Source organism: Phlebotomus papatasi, chromosome 1 (assembly GCF_024763615.1).
Source record: "Phlebotomus papatasi isolate M1 chromosome 1, Ppap_2.1, whole genome shotgun sequence".
Lineage (NCBI taxonomy): Eukaryota > Metazoa > Arthropoda > Insecta > Diptera > Psychodidae > Phlebotomus > Phlebotomus papatasi.
In genome coordinates, this window is record NC_077222.1 from 76,010,788 (window position 1) to 76,031,549 (window position 20,762).

Consider the following 20,762-nt stretch of genomic DNA (forward strand, 5'->3'; position numbering starts at 1 on the left):
AGTAGAAGAAAGTTCCATCTAAGTAGTGATGCTAAAATTTTTGTGTCCGGTGTAATGCTTTCGGAGAAAATGAGGCCTACAGAGGTGGGCAAAAGTGGTACGAAGCTGAGTTAACCAGGGAACCTTCGTAAAAAATGCTGCTGAATTTTCATTTTCCTGTAGAAGAAAATCCAAGGAAAGTAAATTTCCAATAGACAAAGGTTTTTATGTCAAAGTTCTACAAAACACTCTTATTTGGCTAAAAAATAAATTAAATAAATGCATATTTTTCTTGCATATTTTATGATTCTCTGCATTTTTATGTCGCATATTTCGAAGATTTTTTTGCATATTTTGGCCAGCTCTAGTGATTAGGAAGTGATAAAACACATTTTGGCCAAATTTGAGCTCGATCGGACGACATGAAATTTTGTTAGGGTTATAGTAGGTGAGATTATTAAGAATTTCACCTATATTATACTAATATTATCTTGGATCTGGCTGCAGGTATTTAATTTACTATAACATTTTTGGTTCTTCTAAATCGTAGATGTTTTAGTTTTGATACAAAATTTTTATTTATTTCTCGAATTTGTCTCAAAATTATTGCATTATGTGCCTGGACTTCAGCTCTAATCGTATTTTTGAGCATTTAGAGTTGGATCACATTAAGAATCTCACCTACAATAAACTTATCTAGATTTATTAATTTTTTTTCATTTGATTTGTGTAATTTTTATATTCCAGGTTCTTACCTATTTGATTCACTTCCTGCAACAATTTGCTCAACCCGATGTTGTGGCCAACACAAAGATGGACTCATCGAATTTGGCAATGGTTTTTGCGCCAAATTGCCTGAGGTGCACATCACAAGATCCCAAAGTAATTCTCGAGAATGCCAGGAAGGAAATGGCTTTCCTGCGCACTCTCATCATCAATATGGACACATCGAGTGTGGCGTATCTCAAATGAAAGTCAACCTCATCCCCAGTGTTTTTGCCGAAGGACATGTTAGCGTGTTAACAAAGGTAAGAATTTCTTCTTGCAATCTCCTCAGAGTTACTTTTCCACCCTCTCATGTTCAGCTGATGATAAAAAAAACAAGTAAATCCAACAACTTTCTCTATATTAGTGCAGGTAGAACAAGCGTGCTAATTGAATTTTTGAAATATCCTTGCTCCAACTTTAAAAAAAAAAAAGAATACAAACAAAAAGTCTTGTCTTTTGAACGTTACACAATCACATTGAAATGTGGATTTATTGAAGAAAGTATTAAAAAAAATTACCAATAGGGAGATGAATGATGAAATTTGAAAATTAAAAGTTTTAAAATTTGACGATAAGACATTTTATCAAGAGGAAAGCAAAACCTATCAAAATATGCTCGTTTTTAGTGGCTGCATTTCTTTGAACCTAAACAAAAAAAAATAAAATTTAAAAAGGAACATATTTAATTGATGAATGCAACAATTATTTTAAAAACTTTTAATCTGTATTAGAGAGATTGAAGAAAAAAAAACAGACACAATAATTAATTACCAAGTAAATTGCTAGAGTGTTCCAAAAGTTTTTTGAATTATTAAATGATGAAACAAGTTAAAAAAAAAGAAAACAAAGAATCAAATGACAGCCACTTTTGTGTGGAGCAGAATTTAGAAGCAAGTGGAGTAAATAGAGATAAAAAAAAAATATTTTTGCAATAATACCTTTAAAAAGAATGATTAATGAAAGCCATTATTGAAGAATACTGCATTGTAATATTTATTGTAATCAAATATTGAATCTCTCCAAAGTGTTTTAGTGAACAAAAGAAAAGAGAATAATGAAGAAAAATTCCAAATGAAGGATTCCTGAAATATTTCCAAAACTTTCCACCTTTTTTTTAAGTGAATCTCATTTTTTTAAAAGTAATTTTTTTCTCGAATAAAAACAACTTACATTTCTTGTTATTTCTCTCAATTTTATTTTATTTTTTTTTGCATTTCAAAAGACTTAAATGTTATTCATTGTTTGTCACAATAAGAGAACAATATTATCTTTTGTTTTTTTTTTAAGTATCCCTTTTTTATTTTTTTTATACACATTTATTTATCAGTGAAAAACTAAATATTATTGACTTAAAGGTTTTCTTGATAGATAATTTTCAATGTACTTGATTTTTATAAATGAACTATTGCATAAACTTAAAAAAAAAAACGAAACATGCAGAGATGAAGAGAAGGTAGTGTAGAAAAAGACTTAAAGAAGCAACAATATTAGTAAGTTCATGAAGATATTTAAAGAAAAAAAACAAGAAAGAAAAAATAAATTACAATGAAAAATTAGACATTCTGTTTTTCTTCTGCATCACGATAAAAATAGGTTTTATTTTAATTTCTGTAAATGCGCGCACAGGAAAAGGATCATTTCCCTACCGAAGATTACGATTAAATTATCAAAATTATTTTAAGGATAAAGGGGCCATAAAGCAAATGTTTTTTAAAAAAAAATCTTATTTCAATTTAATTTTTCGTCTCTTCCTCCTTGGCCGAAACGACTTCAAAGGTGAAAACTTGGTTCTTGTTCAGTTCATCGATAAGACTTGTCTTGCCAAAAGCAGCTCCTGGAGCCAATACACCTCCCCTGAAAAAAAAAGGCAAAAAAAAAATGTTCTAAAATACTCAAAGCAACTTACAAGTTTGCTTTGTAAGTTGATGAAAAGATATTACTTGTTTCCGGACTGAGAGACAATAGAAGAGAAGAAATTGAGTAGCAATAACCCCATGTTGCATTTTATAGAAATTCTGTCACGTAGAAATATATTGCTACTTTACTTCATTTATTTTTTTTTCTGCCAGATTTATTAGCTGTGAAGTTCACTAACCCTCGACCTGAGACACGGAATATTCTTCTGTGGTTTTATACCCGGAAACACAGTGACTCTGATATAATTAAAAATTCTATCATCCATGAATATTTTGACCTAAATTGTTATTTTTTTTTATTAGATAAAATAATTGTTCATAAAGTTCTTTCACTGGATTTCTTTGAGTCGAATAACTACGACAATAAAATCCACATAGGTAATAATTCTAATACCAAACGTGATTTCAATCATTATAATTTCAAATATCATTCTACTAATATTCTTGTTTTCTTGCTTATAAGTAGCTTTTCCATTATGGATAAATTAAAAATAAAGTAATTTCCTATTGATTTTCTATACAACTTTTCCAAACACCTATTGTTTTCTTTAATATACAGAACTCATCTCATTAGACTTTATTCCTGTGCTGCTATAAAACCCTTAATGCCTGCGGCGCACCTTTTACCTCGGTAAAACGTCATGAAATCAAAATTCGCGTAACTTTCTTTCTCAAAAAATTTGCATAAGTCTATCCTACTCTTTCGGTCTCAAAATTAGACTGAACTTAAATTTAATTTGGTGTGATGTTCAAAAGAATAAGAAGTAGAGTGCGAAAAAGTAGGATAGACATGTCGCTCCTTGGAAATTACAAGGGGCCAACTAATTTTCGGCCATTTTTCAGGAGACAGCATGAAAGATTCAACTTTGTGTAAATAAATATATCTCAATTTAATGACTGAGCAAAAACAATTTATTTCTTTTCGAAACTTCTATAAGGTAAAGTACCCTGTAGTCGGCCGGTTTCTCAACTCGGCCAGTGCGATTATTTATTCAATTTACTTAGATTTGTTATAATATGGTCTTACCGATTTAACATTATAAGGTGTATTATATTATATATAACGTAAATTAGTGAAAATTTCATAAAAATTGACTAAAAAACGTTAAAAAATTGGTTAAATAATTCAACTGGCCGAGTTGAGGAACCGGCCGACTAGAGGGTACTTTACCCTATATCGAAACTTTTATATTTTTACCTTTCAAAATATGTTTTTTAAGGAGTAAGCTCCTTGTTGTTCTAAATAATGCGCAAATTTTGCTGGAATTCGAATGACAAGGGATTAAATTGCTTGAGTTAGCTTCCTGTTTTACAAAAATTTGAACGATAAATATATTTAGTGCCCCTTTACTTCAAACAAAATAATGCAAGTAATCAAAAAGATTAAAATTTTGAAAAACTTTTAATAACGAAATTTAATGACATATCATCTGAAAATTTATTAAATTGTCTTTCTAACTGTGTTATCACACTTGCACATTAAAATTTTAATATGATTCACATTAATTGTCGCTGGTGAGAGTCCAAATGTGTAATTTGTGTATTTGAATCATTTTATATTCAAAATTTGATCTATTTGTTGATAAAAAGGTAGACTTGGCCCGCAAAACTTGATATGAATTGATTTATAGCATTAATACGAAAAATTAATGCGATTTTCTCTTTAATTTTTTAATGTGAAAAATATTTATGCTTTAGGTAAATTTAAACTTATTTTTGCAGGCCAGGTCCACTTCTTTATCAATAAATAGAAAAACCCAAAATATTAAGTGACTCAAATACAAAAATAACATATTTGGACGCTCATAAGCGACAATTAATGTGAATCACATTAAAATTTTAATGTGCAAGTGTGATAACGCCGTAAGTTCATTAGAATCTCAAAATCGCAAAAAAGTGAGTTGACCCCTTGTAATTTCCAAGGAGCGATATGCGAAGCTTTTAAGAAAGAAAGGGATGTAAATTTTGACTTCATGAATTTTTTCTGATCTTAAAGGTATGCCCGAGACCGGTGGCAGCCAAAATCCCGAAAGCCAAAATTCCGAAAAGGCCAAAATCCCGAAAGCCCAAAATCCCGAAAGCCAAAATCCCGAATGTTCAAAATCGTGAAAGGGATGAAATTATATGGAGGAAAATGTTTAAAATAATTTCCCAAGACATGGAAGATTTCCCTTTGCCTCCAGCAAGCGCAGGTGCAATCGTGAGAGTAGCTATGACATTTTTAAGAATTCGGGATTTTGGCCCATTCGGTATTTTAGCTTTCGGGATTTTGGCGTTCGGTATTTTGGCTTTCGGAATTTTGACTTTCGGGATTTTGACCGGGACCCGCCCGAGACCTATAATAAACTATTTTCTACGGTAGAAACGGATAAAATTAACTCGACGCGATTCGTTATGATTCTGGCGGCACACCTTTTGGAACAGGAAAATTTCATGAAAGCAAAATTCGCATCCTTTCTCACACGTTTTGTGTATGTCTATTTCATTCTTTCGCATACCAAATTCGATTGAGCTAAATTGAATTTGTTGTGATGTCTCAAAAAAGAAGAAGACTGTGAAAAAATGAGATAGTCATATTATGCCAAGCGTGTGAGAAAGAAAAAGATTCGAATTTCGACTTCTGGAAATTTTCCTGATCAAAAAGGTGTGCCGGAGCCATTACTCCAAAAATTCAACTCAAAATTGAATTTTCACGCATTCCGAATCTCAGCTAATAAATAAACCTAACTCGGCTTAGCACTAGTTTCTTCAATATTCCGAATTACGTTATTTGGGAATTAACATAACGGGAATTACATGTCGACGATGTACTTTGATTTTATAAATGCTGCAATATTCATGAACACAGAAATTTATTCCGTATGGCTTAAAGTGTACAATAAAATCCTACTTATTCAATTTAAGAATTGGAAAAAAGAACTAATTTTTTTTCTTGACAGCAACCTTGTCAGCAATGCTCGAATTCGTAACTTAGAAGCTAGGATAAGATAGGGTGATTCGGAGTCATGTCTATTTTGGAATTTTAAGATTTTCTCACTGTGTCAGACGGTTCAAGAGATAAAGAAACCCGCGAAGAAGTACAAGACTTTACATTCGAAAATACTTCTTCGTGGTTTTTTTTTCCTTTTGCCATCTAAAACTGTTAGGAAATCGCAAAGTTCCAAATTAGACTTGATTCCGAATTACCCCATCTTATACCGAAAATAGATACAGGCTCATCCTAGAGAATACTCAGCTAGAAAAATTTGGCGGTAAAGGATCGCCCGAAACTATCATACACTGAGGATTTAGGATTAATGATAAGCGTTTTCAGCGTAAATTTCTATTAAATGTGCACACTTTGATTGCTTAAAGACTTCTTACGTGCAATATCAAGGGTTTTTTCGTACAGAAAATAGTACTCTGACTTCAATCTTAATTAATTATAATAATTATATTAATAATAGAATAATTATATTAATAATTAGGATAAATTAAGCTAATTCAAAACCTGCTTCAAATGGAAATTTTTCACTACTCCAAATGGAAACGTCACTGTTTTCATGACAAATACAGTACTAAATTATTATATTTATATATTTTCTATACCCCAGTTTCATTATTTAGTTAATTCTGTTCTAAATAAAGCGAAAATCCATTCATATTCACAAATTTTAATTTGTTAATTTCTCAGAAAAATTAAAAGTGTACCTTTTCACCATTGAATTTTTCATCGATCGACCATGTTTTTCAATGAAAAACACAATAAAGTGACTGCTGTTTATTCGCTTCGTTTAATATTTGTGTCATATTTCTGGCTACTTTTAGTTAAATTAAGTGCTAATCTTTATTGTTAACGGTACGTGAAGTTTTCAAATGAAATAATTACCTATTTCGTGAACAAAAAGGTTTTTTTCTGAAGTGTCTGCAAATGTTTCAATAGGAAACCTCAGAAATATGATTTTTTTGGAGAGATTTTCTTATTGTTTTAGATGGGAAAGGAGAAAAGACCAGGAATAAGAACAAATACTGCACTCAAGAACTCAACAAGGTTTTGGAAGCCTTTCGTCGCGGTTTCACTTACACTGTTTGTCTCCAATTAGAAACTTTCCCTTGTCTCCATTTGGATTAATTTGTTTCCAATAGAAGCATTTTGCACTCGCGTATTTTTTTGTATTTAAGAAGTTTTCATAATAAATTTAAAGAATTTTCACTAAACAGTAACATTCTAGAAGAGTAAGGGGGCAAATTTATGTAATTCTCTTCAGAAAAAATATGAACTTAATGTGTTCAATCTTTTGTCAAAGTTAAAGCTTCTGGAAATGGTTTTGAATTAGGACATTTACCCTAACTCCTTAATTTTCTCTTTTCAAGATTATTTTCCTTTTTTATAGCATTTTATAATAAATTATTCCCGTTTTATTTGTACTGGGCAAATTTAATTTTTACCGATTTTTTACCAAAATACTACCCAATCTGCTACATCACCTTTTTATCAAAATGCAAAAACAAAAAAGAAAATAGAGTCAAATACTCACTTTCCGGGCATTTTGGTGTGTTCATTGAGGATTGTCGTTGCACAGAGGAGAAGTGCAGCTGCTGTATTTCCATACCCAAAGTCCGTTCCTGATACTTTTGTAACAAGTTTCTTTGTGGGTGGATCTGTGTACTGATCTTCTCCCTCAGCCAATGCCTGTGGCCATCCTTCACCCTGGAACCACATGGTAAACTTGCTGTTCTTCCTCTTCTCCTCCGACGGTCCTTCATGACTGGCAAATCCGAATGAGAAGAATTTGGGATGGGCCAACAGAAGGCGCCTTCCGAGGGCAAAACGCGTGAAAATTGAAAAGATTGCTCCGGCCAGGATGAAGAGGAGGGCTGTGAAATAGGTTCCCACAGACATGTAGGTGCGAATCTGAATGGGACGTTTCTTCTGAGTCTCGAAGAGATACCGCTGTGATCGTATGACCACAGATCTGTCTGATCCCAGGAAGGGGAGGCATACGGCATTGCGAACAACTGGAGCTCTATGGATAACAGGTCGGTTCTTCAGTGGTGGCTTCATTTGTGGCAGACGCTCCTTGAAGAGTTTGGAACGAAGTCCACGCAATTCATTGGCATGGGCAAGCCCATAGACGGCAGATTCCCAGGTGCCAAAATGAATTGAAGCTCCAGGACCTTTTCCACGAGCCACCAAGTAAGTTTCCACGGAATTCACCACACCTTCGAAGTGACGCTCGTGGAAAACTGTGCCCAAATCCGCTGGAATGCTGTCAAAACCACATGCTGACACCACATAGACTCCCGCCTCACGGGCAGCCTCATCAAATTCCAGCTGCATCCTCTCCATATACTGTGGCTCACCACTTACGTCCACATGATGCGTTCCAGCGCCTACACATGCCTTCACCACGGGCTCCCCAAAATGCCGATATGGCCCACAGCAGTTCACCACAACTTTAGCCTGTTCAGCCATCTTCTTCAGGGATTCCTCATCTCCCACATCGGCCAGAATTATGGGGATTTCAGACAGATCTTTGCCCATTTTTTTCCCAACTTCACTCCTCACATTCTCCAATTTTGTCTGACTTCGTCCAGAAATGCCCCATTTGACCTTCGACAGGAACTCAATGCTGCGCTCAACAGCACAGCGTCCTGTGAATCCAGTTGCTCCAAAGATCACCACATCCAAGCGATCTGTAGACATTTTGTGAAAGTCTCCTGGAAAAGAATTTAACCAAAAAAAAAACACCTCAACATTCAATTACCTCCAAACCAACCGCATATTGCAATCAGAAAGGTGAATCTTTAAGCACACTTCTAAAAATAGCTTCAACGAGATGGGAAAGCATTATTATTTTTTTTTAATTAGTCTTTGACGTGTTTTTTTCCTCACTGTAAATTTCACGCTTTAATATGAAAGTCACTTAATGGAGAAATTCTGCGCGGAAGACTAAAAAAGATTGCCACATCGCTGGAAAGACATCCCAAGATCACATGCCTTCAGTGTCTTTCTTCTAGCTCTTTATATCCCCTTATCACCTTTCTAATATTTACCAGAGAGTTTTTACTACAAGTGCTAAATTGCAAAAATACTGTGTCTGACACAAAGTGCTAACAATAAATATTTTTGTTGTTCTTTTCCATTTAGCAAATACCGCAGATTCTGTGATTTATCTTCTGATTCATGTGAATTGCAACAAAGCATCTCATTATTGCAATATTTTTAGCCACAAATTTCCTCAGGAAAAAGAAAATGTTAATTCAGTCCAATCTTTTCATTATAACTCACTCAAAATCCTCCCGAAACATCTGGTTGAGCATGAGCCAGAGATATTCTGGAAGTCACCCAGTAAAGAAATGCTTCCTCTCTCTCTCTCACGAAATTTATTCCAAATATTTATACACTCACACATAGAACATGATTCACCCAATTGATCGCACAATTTATTTTGGGATCTATGATCCAGAAGGGGAAAGAATGAGAGAAAGTTTAAAAAAAAGAGTGAGACAAATGCCCCCTGAAACTTTTTCTAACAGTCCAACACAATGATTTATTTAGTAAAAGGGGAAGGAAAAGGACATAAGAAAATTTACACCCTGTAGCACAATTATTGGTACAATCACAATACAGAAATTAAACAAATCTTTTTTTTTCTTTTTTGCAAATAAAATTAGTCATTATTTGCATTGACCTTTTAATCAAAAGTGTAATGTTAAAAAAATTATCTTGTTTTTCAAAAATGTATTACGAATTTGCTTGAGCAATATGCTTTTCAAACGTCTTGAAGAAAGAAATACCTCTTTACGCATTCAAAGATTTCCGTTCAAATTTTTATTATTATAAATATAAATTTAAAATAAATACCAAAAGAAAATCTCGTCAAATTTCCGAAAAAGATAGAATTTATATTAAAATATTGAATATTTTATGTAAACAATAATAAAATAATAAGAATTATGAAAATTCATTTCCATAAAGCACAGTGAAAGGCATCTTTAATGCCAGAAAAATTGTAATATTCTAAAAACAACGTTCGAACCTGGAACACTGGCATCATAGAGGAAGCACCTGCCAATTAACCACTTAATTACGTGCTTAGATTTTATGCCATAGGGTAAGATGGGTTATTTTGGAACTTTGAGATTTCTTAAGTTTTAAATAAAAAAAAGAAAAAATCAGCTAAAACATCGAAGAAGTACTCTCAAATGAAAAGTTTTGTACTTCTTTGTGGTTTTCTTTTCTCTTTTATCATCTGAAAGTGAGAAAATCTCTAACTTCCAAAATAGACATGATTCCGAATTACCCCATCTTACCCTAGTTCATAAATCTTACTAAAAATTGGAGCTAAGTTCGTCATAAAATCTGGAAAAGCGGAGCCCTTAAGGCAATCGTGTAGACGAGCGCTTTGGACGTCAGAGGTTTCTCAAGAACCCTAGCGTTCCTCCCAATGATCTATTCCCTACGACGATCCAACATGCACTAACTCCTTATATATTAGACGAGCACATATATTCTGTCAGTAGAAAAGGTCGAAAGTTTGGAGCGTTACATCTCAACTCTTGATGAACATAATTGAATGAGTGAACTACTGTTGGAAAGCTTGACTCATTATCTCTTAGAATCTAGTATATGCAATATGCTATGGGTAAACTATTGTCATCCAGAACCATTTATGTCGAAAAAGACATTTTTTGCAATGTAATTTTTGGCCATCCACTGCTGGGACTAGGAGTGACCCACAATTCTAACACATGGACTATTTGTTAGAGGTACTTAAATGGAATAATTTGTGGAAGAAACTTTTTTTTTGGACATCTTACTTTTTTTTATTCATCGAGTGTTTCAAGAATTTTGAAATGTTAAACTCAAGGAAAAAATTACAGAAATCCTTCTATCCTATTTTCTGGACAAACTGATGAAGATATCGACTTGGAATGTTCTGAGTATCCCCCTATAAGTTGTTCCAAGGAATCCAAATGTCACTTCAATTTCATCCTCACATCTATCCTTCCCCTCCTGAAACCACTCTTTTAGAAATATCTCAAGAACCAGAACATCGATGCATTTCCTTTTTGGATAGGTTTTAGAGAGTGTCCTAGCGGACATTTCAACCATACATATCAAAGACGTCCGACCTCTTCCTCTTGCACATGCTAATAATGTGTTCAGAAGAGCAGAATTTCTTCTGATCAATTTTTTGACCAAAGAGACAAAATTAGCGACTGAGATTGTTGTTCTGACTACCCCCCAAAGGTCAATCTAAGGAATCGAAATAACACACGCATTTGCCTCTCATACCACTCCTTCTCCTCCAGAAACCATTCTTTTGGAAATATCTCAAGAAATAAACCATCGATCCTTTCAATTTTTGGATATGTTTTTGACATGGTCAAAGGCGGACATTTCGTCCTCAGACACCAATATCATCCAGGTTTTTTTTTTGGAATATAGAAAATAAGTGTTTAAACTTTTGTACCAGTGAATTTCAACATAAAAGAAATACTTAACCAAGTAAAAAATGATTAAGTTTGTAAAAAAATTAAGATCTATCAAATAAACCACATTCTGTATAAATCCGTTAAAAAATACACTCTGTGGCCTCTACACACTAGACACAATTTCTTTAAAAATGCATTTTTAAAGAAAATTTCCCCTATTCTTGTAGGAAGAAACGTCCGAATTTTTTAAAAAAGGCAATTTTTGACTAAAATTGCTTCTAGTGTGTAGACACCAGGTTTTCATCCATAGCTTTTTTCTGGAAATTTAATGCATGGCACTACCTATTAAAATATAATATTATAATGGACCAAATTCATTTATAACACATCGAAAAAATGATTTGTGCGAAGCATAAATCGTCCGAAGGTAGCTTGCTTTCCCCTATTTAAAATTTGACCTATTGTTAGAAAAAGGGGAATTATGGATCGCAAAAATAGGTTTAAATTAATCTAAAACATATAAGTGTTTTTATAATCAAAAATTAGTAAAATCACAGAGTATTTGGCATCAAATAATTTAAATGAGAAAGTTTAATGCCACCGTAAAACCTTGATAAGGCAAAAAGAGTGTGTGAAGAGAAGTTTAAAGACGTAAAGAGTAAAGTTTACTGCCTTCTACCTTATTTGCACTAAATCGCATAAGATAAAGAAATTTTTAAGCTTATTAAGCTTTAAAAAAATTGCTCAACGGATCTCTAATCTGTAATCGATGATCCTTATAAGGACTTCAGACTGCAAATTGGGATCAGTTCCCAAACCTCCCAAAATCCTAAATAAGCAATTTTAATGTTTTTTTTTAATCTTATTGATCACTTTCCGTTATAAGTCCTAAGTCAAAATTTTCTGAAAAATTAAGCCTAGAAAGAAATTACAGAAGTTAAGCCAAATAACCTAACGCCCTAGGAAGACTTATAGCTCTTAAGCCGGAGCACGACTTAGTGGGAATCTGATGAAAATAGTCTAAACATTATTTTGATTATAATTACGTTAAGCCGTTAAGTGTATAAAATCATTACGGCTAAATTTTGCAGGCTAAGTATTCTTGAGGATCAGCCTCAGCCTTTTTGGGTTCTAAAAGAAACATAATTGTGTCTCTTGGTCGCTATTCCAAGATCTCTTCGAGAATTTTAACTCCCGAAGCGGTAAATCTCACCTTACATGTTTCAAAAGGGAGCACAGTTAATTAAGTTTGAAGCACTATGTAGTCCAAATAAACGTGGCATGGAGTGTATCTTCATATAAACCGCTGGAGAGCAATACAACGAACATTTTCAAGTGAATATCAAACAGAAGCCACGCTCATGATCAAAGATGGTCAGAAATAGTGAGAGGAAATCGATAAAATTGATTTATTGGGGAATTCTTGTTAAAATGCTCGGATATTGGATTGGACTTGGAAAGCTGAAACAAATGCTCATAAAATAAACAGTTAAGCTGGATATTGCCGCCCTCCAGACTAAGAGGGATCTCTGGGACAGAAGAACAACGACTGTGTAACTCCGAGGGGACAAGCCAGAGAGACTAAAAATGAGCTGTTGCGTCATGATCGCTGCATTTTTCACTTTTTTTCTTATGGGGCGTTGGCGGTATTATAGGAGCCCCCACAGATGGAATATTGTGGCAATTTCTTCCACAATTTTAGTGTTGAAATTGATCTTGTTTATTCCTCCCATTTCACATAATTTAAATATTCTGATTTAAGGACTGAATTGGCATGTTTCCTCCGCAGAAAAATTGCAAATTTCGCCACATCCCCAAAGTTTAACATTCTGTGGAGTGTTGGTGGACTTCCACCCGGCTTTATTGCTTGCATAATTCTATTTTTTCGCGATTTCAGTACTGTAATCAGAGTGTGATAAGGAAAAAGATGTGGGAAAATGTTCTTTGGAATTTGACTGATTGTACACAAGTTAGGAGGTGAATTAAGCAAAGATTTACCTTGGTTTTAACAGCAAAATGCAATGGTGGGCAATAATTGATGTATTATTGCTGAGAAAACACGAATTAAGAATAATTCGCACAACTTTTCACACAAGAAGTCACCGCAAGACTGAATAACAACGGAAGCAACAACGCAATAGCCGGCGGAGAGAGGAGTGGGATAGCGAAACGAAGTTAGCAACAATTCGATACAGTTTTTTACGGTGAATATTTTACGCCATTTCGATTTATTACACTTCGCCAATTATTATAAATAATAATTCAAAAATTTGCTTTAGGGCAGGCCTGAGCTAAAATAAAAGCCGAAGTAAATTTGGTGGTGCCTGTTGAGATTCTTCGAAGTTCCGCGAAAATTCACGTAGAGAAAATGAGAAGTTTTTTAATGTTAAAATTGTTTAATTCCTTAGAGTCAAGTCATTTTCACAAGAAAATCCTTTTAATAATTTAGTTGAATACAGTTATTTGTGTTAATTGTAAATAATTGTCGATATTACAATAAAAACATTGGGATGCAATTTTGAGCTGGAATACTCATATTCTTTTGAGCTGTCCCAAAATTCAGGATAGGTTTGAGAAAAATCCTTTTGTGCAACACTATTTTGGTTAATAAGGAATGCAGAATTACGTATTACAAGAAGGGACACGACCTGCTAATAAGGATAAAATAGAGAAGAAATTATTTTGCGACATTTTATAGATTTTTTGCAACCGCAGCGCCGCCAGACGTTTGTCAAGTGAGTTATTTGTGTATCTATCTCTCTCACAGTTGAATTGCGCGCGATTTAAGAAATTTTCCATTTGAAGTGATATTTGCATTTAATTTCTTTGTATTTCTGCAAGTTTCAAGTAAAAGGGTGTGTAGTGAAGAGCTACCCGTCTTCTGACAAAGATATCAAGAAGACAATTTCTTTTTATGTGAGTTTTTCTTCTTATTATGTCTTTTTGGCGCAGGCGCAAATATATTCATTATTGCGCCTTAACCCTTTAAGAACGAGAAGCTTTCCGCTGAGCGAAATTCAACGAAATCAAGTTTGCCTCGATATTTTAGCCTAAAAAGGAGATTTATGGTTAAAATTAAATTTTACCATCACTGGGAGTCCTGGAAAACTATGGGTCATCATATATGACCCAATCGTCCTTAAAGGTAAAAAAGCACAAAATTTCCCAGACGACTAGTTTACTCATTTGCTCTGTTATTTTTGAAAGATAAATGACTTGAATATATTTGTAATAATAAAAAAATATTTAAAGTACGAGTAAAAATTAAAACGATCAAAAATTAATTTTAAAAAATCTCATTCAATTTTTGGTCTCAAAGACTCTTGAAGACTTGTACACAAAAACAATAACTTTAATGAAAAAATGTATTATTTACTTCATTTTTAATTTTTATGATATTCATCGAAACAATTGCGAGTACTGGTAACACAGAGATAAATGTCGCATGCCTCACAAATACAATTGGTGTTACAATCCTCTTTTCTGATAGCACCATGTGCAGCTCAGTTTTCTTCGAAACATGTTTGATGGTAATGGGTAGGTGCAATGTTGTTTGTCTCTGGGAATTTAAGACGTGCAGTTGCACATTGCTGTTGATCTGGGAGTTCTTCCGGAGTTGATGCGTTTTCGATGAAGACTTCAAAGTCCACTTCATCCACGTCTTGTTCCAAATATATTATGTCGCTTTCGTTCAGGACAAGATTGTTGGCATCATCGCTATCTTCCGGGCATAATATGTGGATGATTTCGGGTTCATTGATCATGAATTTTTTTTTCTATTTTTGAAGTCATGTACAAGAGTAAAAAGTTATGACGCAGAAGTATCTTATATATAAGTTATATACGCAGAAGTGTCTTATAAATTATCAAAATATTACCTTCTTCAGTCAGTATTACACTGGGAAATCTCAGCTAATTGATATATCACACAATATTACACGAATAATTAACTATTTTGCGCACACATACACAAAAACATGAAACAGTCTAACCTCAAATCTTCGAAAATCCACAGGAGACAAATTCGGTGTTTTTTACCTTTAGGGACGATTGGGCCATATATGACCCATGAATATTATGAAGCTTTCTTGAAAATATCAATAAACTATAATTTTTACTTTGTTGAGAATATTATGTATAGTTATTATAGTTTCTACTCCCAAGAGGTTTTTGCTTAAAAAATTAGAAATATTAAAATTAAAGCACCAACGTGAAAATTCGTTATTTTTGAGCTCAAATATTTTTTATATAGCAAGTAGCTGGAGATTTGTAAAAAATATCCTAGATTCCTACATCTTTCTACTTTGTGATTTGGTAAAAACATTAGAAAGAAATAACTTCAAGTAGTCAGGAAAAATTATTTTCTCTATGGGTCACGGGTGACTCAGTCGTCCTTAAAAGGTTAAATCTTGCATAATTTAAGGGAGATCCTACAGTAGAGTCTTCTGAATTCGAACGCTCGGGGGGTATTTTTGACATTTCTTACCTCCCAAATTCGAACTATTTTTTCAAAACTAACGAAATTTATGTGAGATTAAATTGTACTTTGAATCAAATTCCCATACTTTCTCACAAGTCATAGTGGTAACATACTTCCTTTTCATTTTATATGATTATAATGTATGTAAATATTCAGGAAGAAGCACATGAATATGATTTTCATTCATCCAGAGAATACGAATTTTTTAACATAACCCCACAATTGACATTTTGAATCCAAACGTCGTCGTTCGAATTTGAGAGATTCAGTATACTACTGTATATAAGAGAATCATGTAAAAAATATCAGTCATTTAAACATCATTTTATTACGCTTTCCCATTTCTACGTGTAATTTTTAGTCATGTCGAAATGGCAGCAAAAGTGACATTCGCTTGAAACGGAAAACGTCAAAGTGTGTTTTGTTTTCCTCTTGCATTTTTTCCGACCGTTTCCTGAGCACGGGAAAGGCTTTTCCTGACAATGGCTTACGTGAGTGACTTATCAATTGCTGTGATTTGCTCCTCCAACATGAATCGCTCGATGGAAGCGCATGGGTACCTTGCAAAGAAGCGTTTCAAGGTGCGCTCATTCGGCACCGGTGACAAGGTTAAACTTCCCGGAACGGCAGCCGACAAGCCCAATGTGTATGACTTCGGCGTGCCCTACGATGACATCTACAATGATCTGTGCAACAAGGACAAGCAGTACTACACCCAAAACGGCCTCCTGCACATGCTAGATCGCAACCGGCGGATAAAGCCGGCAGCTGAGAAATTCCAGCTCTGCACCGAACGCTTCGACATCATTGTGACGGCAGAGGAGCGAGTGTATGATCAGGTGATAGAATTTATGGAATCACGGACACCAGTCTACAATCAGCCCGTGCATGTGATCAACATTGATATTCAGGATAATCATGAAGATGCAACGATTGGGGCTTTTCTCATTTGCGACATGGTGACCAACATGGCCCAAAGCGAAGATCTGGACAATGATATTGACGAGATCCTTCATGATTTTGAAGTGAAGGTGTCCAGATCTGTTCTCCACTGTGTGTTATTCTACTGAAAGGGATGCATGTGAATCCCTCAATTAATTGTACATTTACACAAAAAAAAACTATAGAGATAAACCCATGAAAATTTTGTGCTATATTAAATTATTTACAAAATCTCGTGCGTTTCCGGATGGTTCTTCTAATGCTGATCTAGATGAGCATATTGCTTCCTTAGCTTCACTCTCTTTTCCTTCTTCCCGCCCTTCCATGATTTCCCCGCCATGTGGACACTGTCCAGGCTCTGAGTCGAACTGGAAGCACTCAAGGGACGAATATGCGGCATAGTCTTGCGTCCCTTGGCATATGCTTCAGCAGAACTGTTACTGAAGTAGATTGCATCGAATTCTTCCTCCGTCATTGCCGTCCCCGGAAGACGTGTAGCTCGTTTTTCCTGGGGAGGAATATGAGTTCTCTCGGTGCGCTGTCGCTCCGGAAATGTATGGAATTCCTCTTGGACGTGACCAGGCGGCGCATAGGCATACAGGAGCTTCCCATTGACAAAATCCTTGAGAATGTAGCGAGCCCCCTTGGCCTGATCAGGCTGCCCATTGGCCGTCATAAAGCCCCGATTGTATCCATAGGCCAGAAGCAATTCTTCCGAATGTGGTGCTCTGTCCGGATCATCCATTCCTGTCGGCTTGGGAATCATAATTCCGTATCTGTCTTCAAGAACATGCCTCGGAATATAGACACAGAGTTGATTTATTGGTGAGACATGATCTCTCATCTGATCAATGGGCAGAATCCCATTGAGTATCATCTCAGCCTTGGTCAGCACAAAACTTGGCATCACTAGCCCTGGGCAATCACACAGCATTAGATCCTTCTGCAGGAAGAGTGTCTGGAAGTGTTTAGTCTTTCCCGGAGTCGCAGAAACGGACACTTTCTTCTCAGTCAAAAGTGCATTGATTGTGCTACTCTTGCCCACATTTGGATACCCTACCAGGCCAATTGTGGTTATTCCTTCGGTGACTTTCTTGGGATGCTGGTGAATATGCTGGAAAAGTTCAATAAGTTCCTCCGGAGAAAGGATATCTGGATTGTTTTTCTTCCATGAATTTCCTCCTTTCTCCTTCAAAACTTCTTCCTGCTTCAGCATTTTACTCAGATCTTCCTCCAATTGTGTCATTTCCTCCTCAACTTTGTCAATCTTCTCCATCAGAGCCTTTGCAGGACTACTTTCCACCTCTTCTTCCTCGTTTTCTTCTTCCTCAACATCCGCCAAATCTGCAGACTCTCTAGCTTGCAGTGCTGAGAAGAAAACCACCCGAATTTCTCGCTGATCAAAAAATTCAGCCCATTTCCTGCGTTGATCGTCAGTGAGGAAGTCCGACTTATTGATAAGGATCATGTTTCCTTTCTCCTGACCCACTTCCTTCACATATTTCTCGAGATCTTCATTGCGGAACAACAGAGGATTGCGAGCATCGACAATTTGCACAATCACATCACTTCTCTCAATCACACGCCACAGCTGACGCCAGAAATCCAAATTCTTCTCATAAGGAGTCATCTGCAAATCCTCATTTTCCTGCAGCAGAGCCAGCGACCGTCTCCAATTGAGAAAACTCTCATTTTCCAGTTGCTGAAGTTCCTCAGGTGTCGTCTCAGATGTCCACTTTGGACGTCGGGGAATGGTCAATAGACTCTTCTTGTCCCTATGCTTCTGCTCAGCTTCCCGTCGTTCTGCCTCACTGAGCACCCCAAAATCTTTCTTCACATTCACAAAGGCAATGTTCAGTTTCTCAGCCTGGAATTCCTTCCCGGCTAATTCAGCTGTTCTCAGGAAATCCTGAAACGACGACTCCTCCGTCACGGACTGCAAATTCAAGCGACCCCAATCATAACCATCCTTGACTTCAGTCGTGTGAAACTGGAAACAAAGAACTTGAAAATATTTGGTGTTTCAAGTAGATTTCCTTGAATTTCTCACCATAGACCCATTGTCCACAGTCTTCTTCTTCCCTCGCTTCTTAAATCTATCGTTGATAAGGGCTTTTCCTAGCGATTTATCAGCTTTTGTTTTCACATTGGGCATTTTCCTGCACGTGTTTACAAAATAGACTGACAGAAGCCCCCACCCCTCAATCTTTTACGATCTTTACGACAAGGCCGCCAAGCGGTGGGTATTTGAAGTAATATTCGATATTGCGCCAAAAATATCGATATGCTGATTTTAAATTTCAATTTAACTGGACTTCAACGGTTTTTTTGGTCTTCCGCACTTTTGCAATGGAAAGTGCATAAGGTAATTATAGTGATAAAATAAATTAAATCAATCTTCGTAGAACAATAATTAAAATTTCTACAGAGGAACCAAGTGGCAGCCGCTACCATTGCTAGAATTTTACAAAATATTTTGATATTTTTACTTAGGGTAGAGTAAGTACTTTTGGCCACTTTAAGGTTTCATGGGTTTGTAATTTTTATAATCTTTATTTAAATAAAATGAAATTTTGTACAAAGATACCTTATAACTGTTTCTTCCAAATAATCCAAGAGAATTCCCAAATTTTTTTTTGGATATTTTTGTGAAAAAAATAATTTTATACAACTATGCATGTTTCAGTACTTTTGGCCACTTTGTAAGCACTTTTGGCCATTGTATGTAAGCACTTTTGGTCACTTGTTTCCAATAGAATTTTAATAAGATAACAGAAATAGCTTTCGAAAACTTTCATAAATACACAGCACAAGTCCTATTCTTATTTAACACCAATTTTATGTGATTATTAGAGTATTTTAAACGACTTTTTGCACATTTTCTATTTGATGTAAAAATCAGTCAAAAGCCATGATTGTTTTTACTGAAATCCGCGAGATGCACCACGTGTAAAATGTATGGGAAAATGAATGGCCAAAAGTACTTACACAGCCCAAAAAAGTAAGCTCATTTAGCCACATCCGATTTTCATTTAATTTCTTAGAAAATCTTATTAAGGATAACATCACAATAAAATTTAGTTAATTAAGAAATAGACTATCATTGAATAACATCAAATATTTTCATCAAAAATATTGTTACGGCTTTAATAACCTCGACACCCTGGCTATATGAGAACTCGACGCAAGTGGACTTATTCCCCAATAATTTCCAGCTAAATTAAAGAATGTAGAGAAATTGACAATTAAACTAGCATTTATTTCCCTTATTAGTAACTTTTAAATTGTAACAATGAAGGTGGTCTCAACATGCTTTTTCTCCCGCCGTCGACGTCTCCTCCTTCGGCGTCGCTTTCCACCCCGGACTGACTTCTCGCTTTTAGCTAAAGACAAGGTGAGTGGCAGCTCCTCAATGGCAATGTCGCCAGAGACAACCACACGCCGATTGGACAGCACACGCCGAATGTCCCCAGGCAACGGGAGATCTTCGAGGGGCGGAGATACCCGATTCTGGCCCCCACGGCCAGCTCCGCGGGCGTCTCGGCAAGGGCGTCGACGCTGTCTCCGGGGGCGGCGGCTCCGACTCAGGGTGCCGCTGTTCCGAGACCGTTGCAGGGTTCGAGGCTAATGGGACCGGTGCAGATCCCCCGCAAACGCCCCCGGAAAGTGTTGGCAAACCCCGAACCGGTCCAAGTACAGTACCGCCAGGCCAACCCCAGCACAGACAAGGCCTCTCCACGACCGTACACGGCCACCACAGAGATCCGGAGTATTCGTGTTCCCCTGGGAACACAATGGGGGAGGTAGCTCTCGAGACTAATCCTCTGGACACGGTAGACTTCTCCTCTGTCGTCTTTTCCCCTGAAGAATTCGGAAGTTGCTCTGGTACAGTCCCGGTGGAGGGCTGAACGTCTTTGACTGCGTTTTCCTCTTCTCGATGCGCCTCAGGTGATGGCGTGAGTGAGAAAACCAGCTCCACTCCCGGAGTTAATGAAATCCGATCCTCCACAGGAGATCCCGTGATCCCTTGTAGGTTTAGTACCTCAGGCTGAACCTCTTCTACAGTTTCCGGGCGCTTTGGCGGTGTGAAAGTCGCTTTAATGACAGGGCTCGTGGCTACCCACTTCCTTCTCTCTCTTTGTGCCCTTTCTCGTTCCCGCTGCCTTTGTGAATTCACACAAGCGGATCTTCCACTGGGAACTCTTTCCTTCTCTTTCTCCCTTGGCAACGGGGAAGGGCGTTTTGAGTGCACTGCC

General features: G+C 36.0%; 4 protein-coding genes across 7 annotated transcripts in view; 2 read left to right on the forward strand and 2 right to left on the reverse strand.

Moving 5' to 3' along the window:
- Window positions 1-2,305, forward strand: part of LOC129803206 (rho GTPase-activating protein 39) — a 39,857-nt gene extending 37,552 nt beyond the window's left edge. For all 4 annotated transcript variants that reach the window (XM_055849630.1, XM_055849647.1, XM_055849638.1 and 1 more), the window contains one exon: window positions 727-2,305. In XM_055849630.1, the coding sequence (XP_055705605.1) occupies window positions 727-951 (225 nt within the window). In that variant the 3' untranslated portion in view covers window positions 952-2,305. The remainder of the gene's footprint in view (window positions 1-726) is intronic.
- On the reverse strand, window positions 1,919-13,249 carry LOC129803629 (saccharopine dehydrogenase-like oxidoreductase). Its single transcript, XM_055850340.1, has 3 exons — window positions 13,083-13,249; window positions 7,181-8,363; window positions 1,919-2,601 (listed from the first exon to the last, which is right to left on the reverse strand). The coding sequence occupies exons 2-3, from the start codon at window positions 8,347-8,349 to the stop codon at window positions 2,481-2,483; spliced, it is 1,290 nt and encodes a 429-aa protein (XP_055706315.1). The 5' UTR covers window positions 8,350-8,363; window positions 13,083-13,249; the 3' UTR covers window positions 1,919-2,480.
- Window positions 13,250-15,954: 2,705 nt separating this feature from the next.
- LOC129803801 (RNA polymerase II subunit A C-terminal domain phosphatase SSU72) lies at window positions 15,955-16,741 on the forward strand. Its single transcript, XM_055850607.1, has one exon. It carries the CDS (start codon window positions 16,047-16,049, stop codon window positions 16,632-16,634), a length of 588 nt encoding a protein of 195 aa, XP_055706582.1. The 5' UTR covers window positions 15,955-16,046; the 3' UTR covers window positions 16,635-16,741.
- Window positions 16,695-18,703, reverse strand: LOC129803344 (large subunit GTPase 1 homolog). The gene is made up of 2 exons (XM_055849830.1): window positions 18,557-18,703; window positions 16,695-18,496 (listed from the first exon to the last, which is right to left on the reverse strand). Exons 1-2 carry the CDS (start codon window positions 18,659-18,661, stop codon window positions 16,763-16,765), a joined length of 1,839 nt encoding a protein of 612 aa, XP_055705805.1. The 5' UTR covers window positions 18,662-18,703; the 3' UTR covers window positions 16,695-16,762.
- Window positions 18,704-20,762: the final 2,059 nt, after the last annotated feature.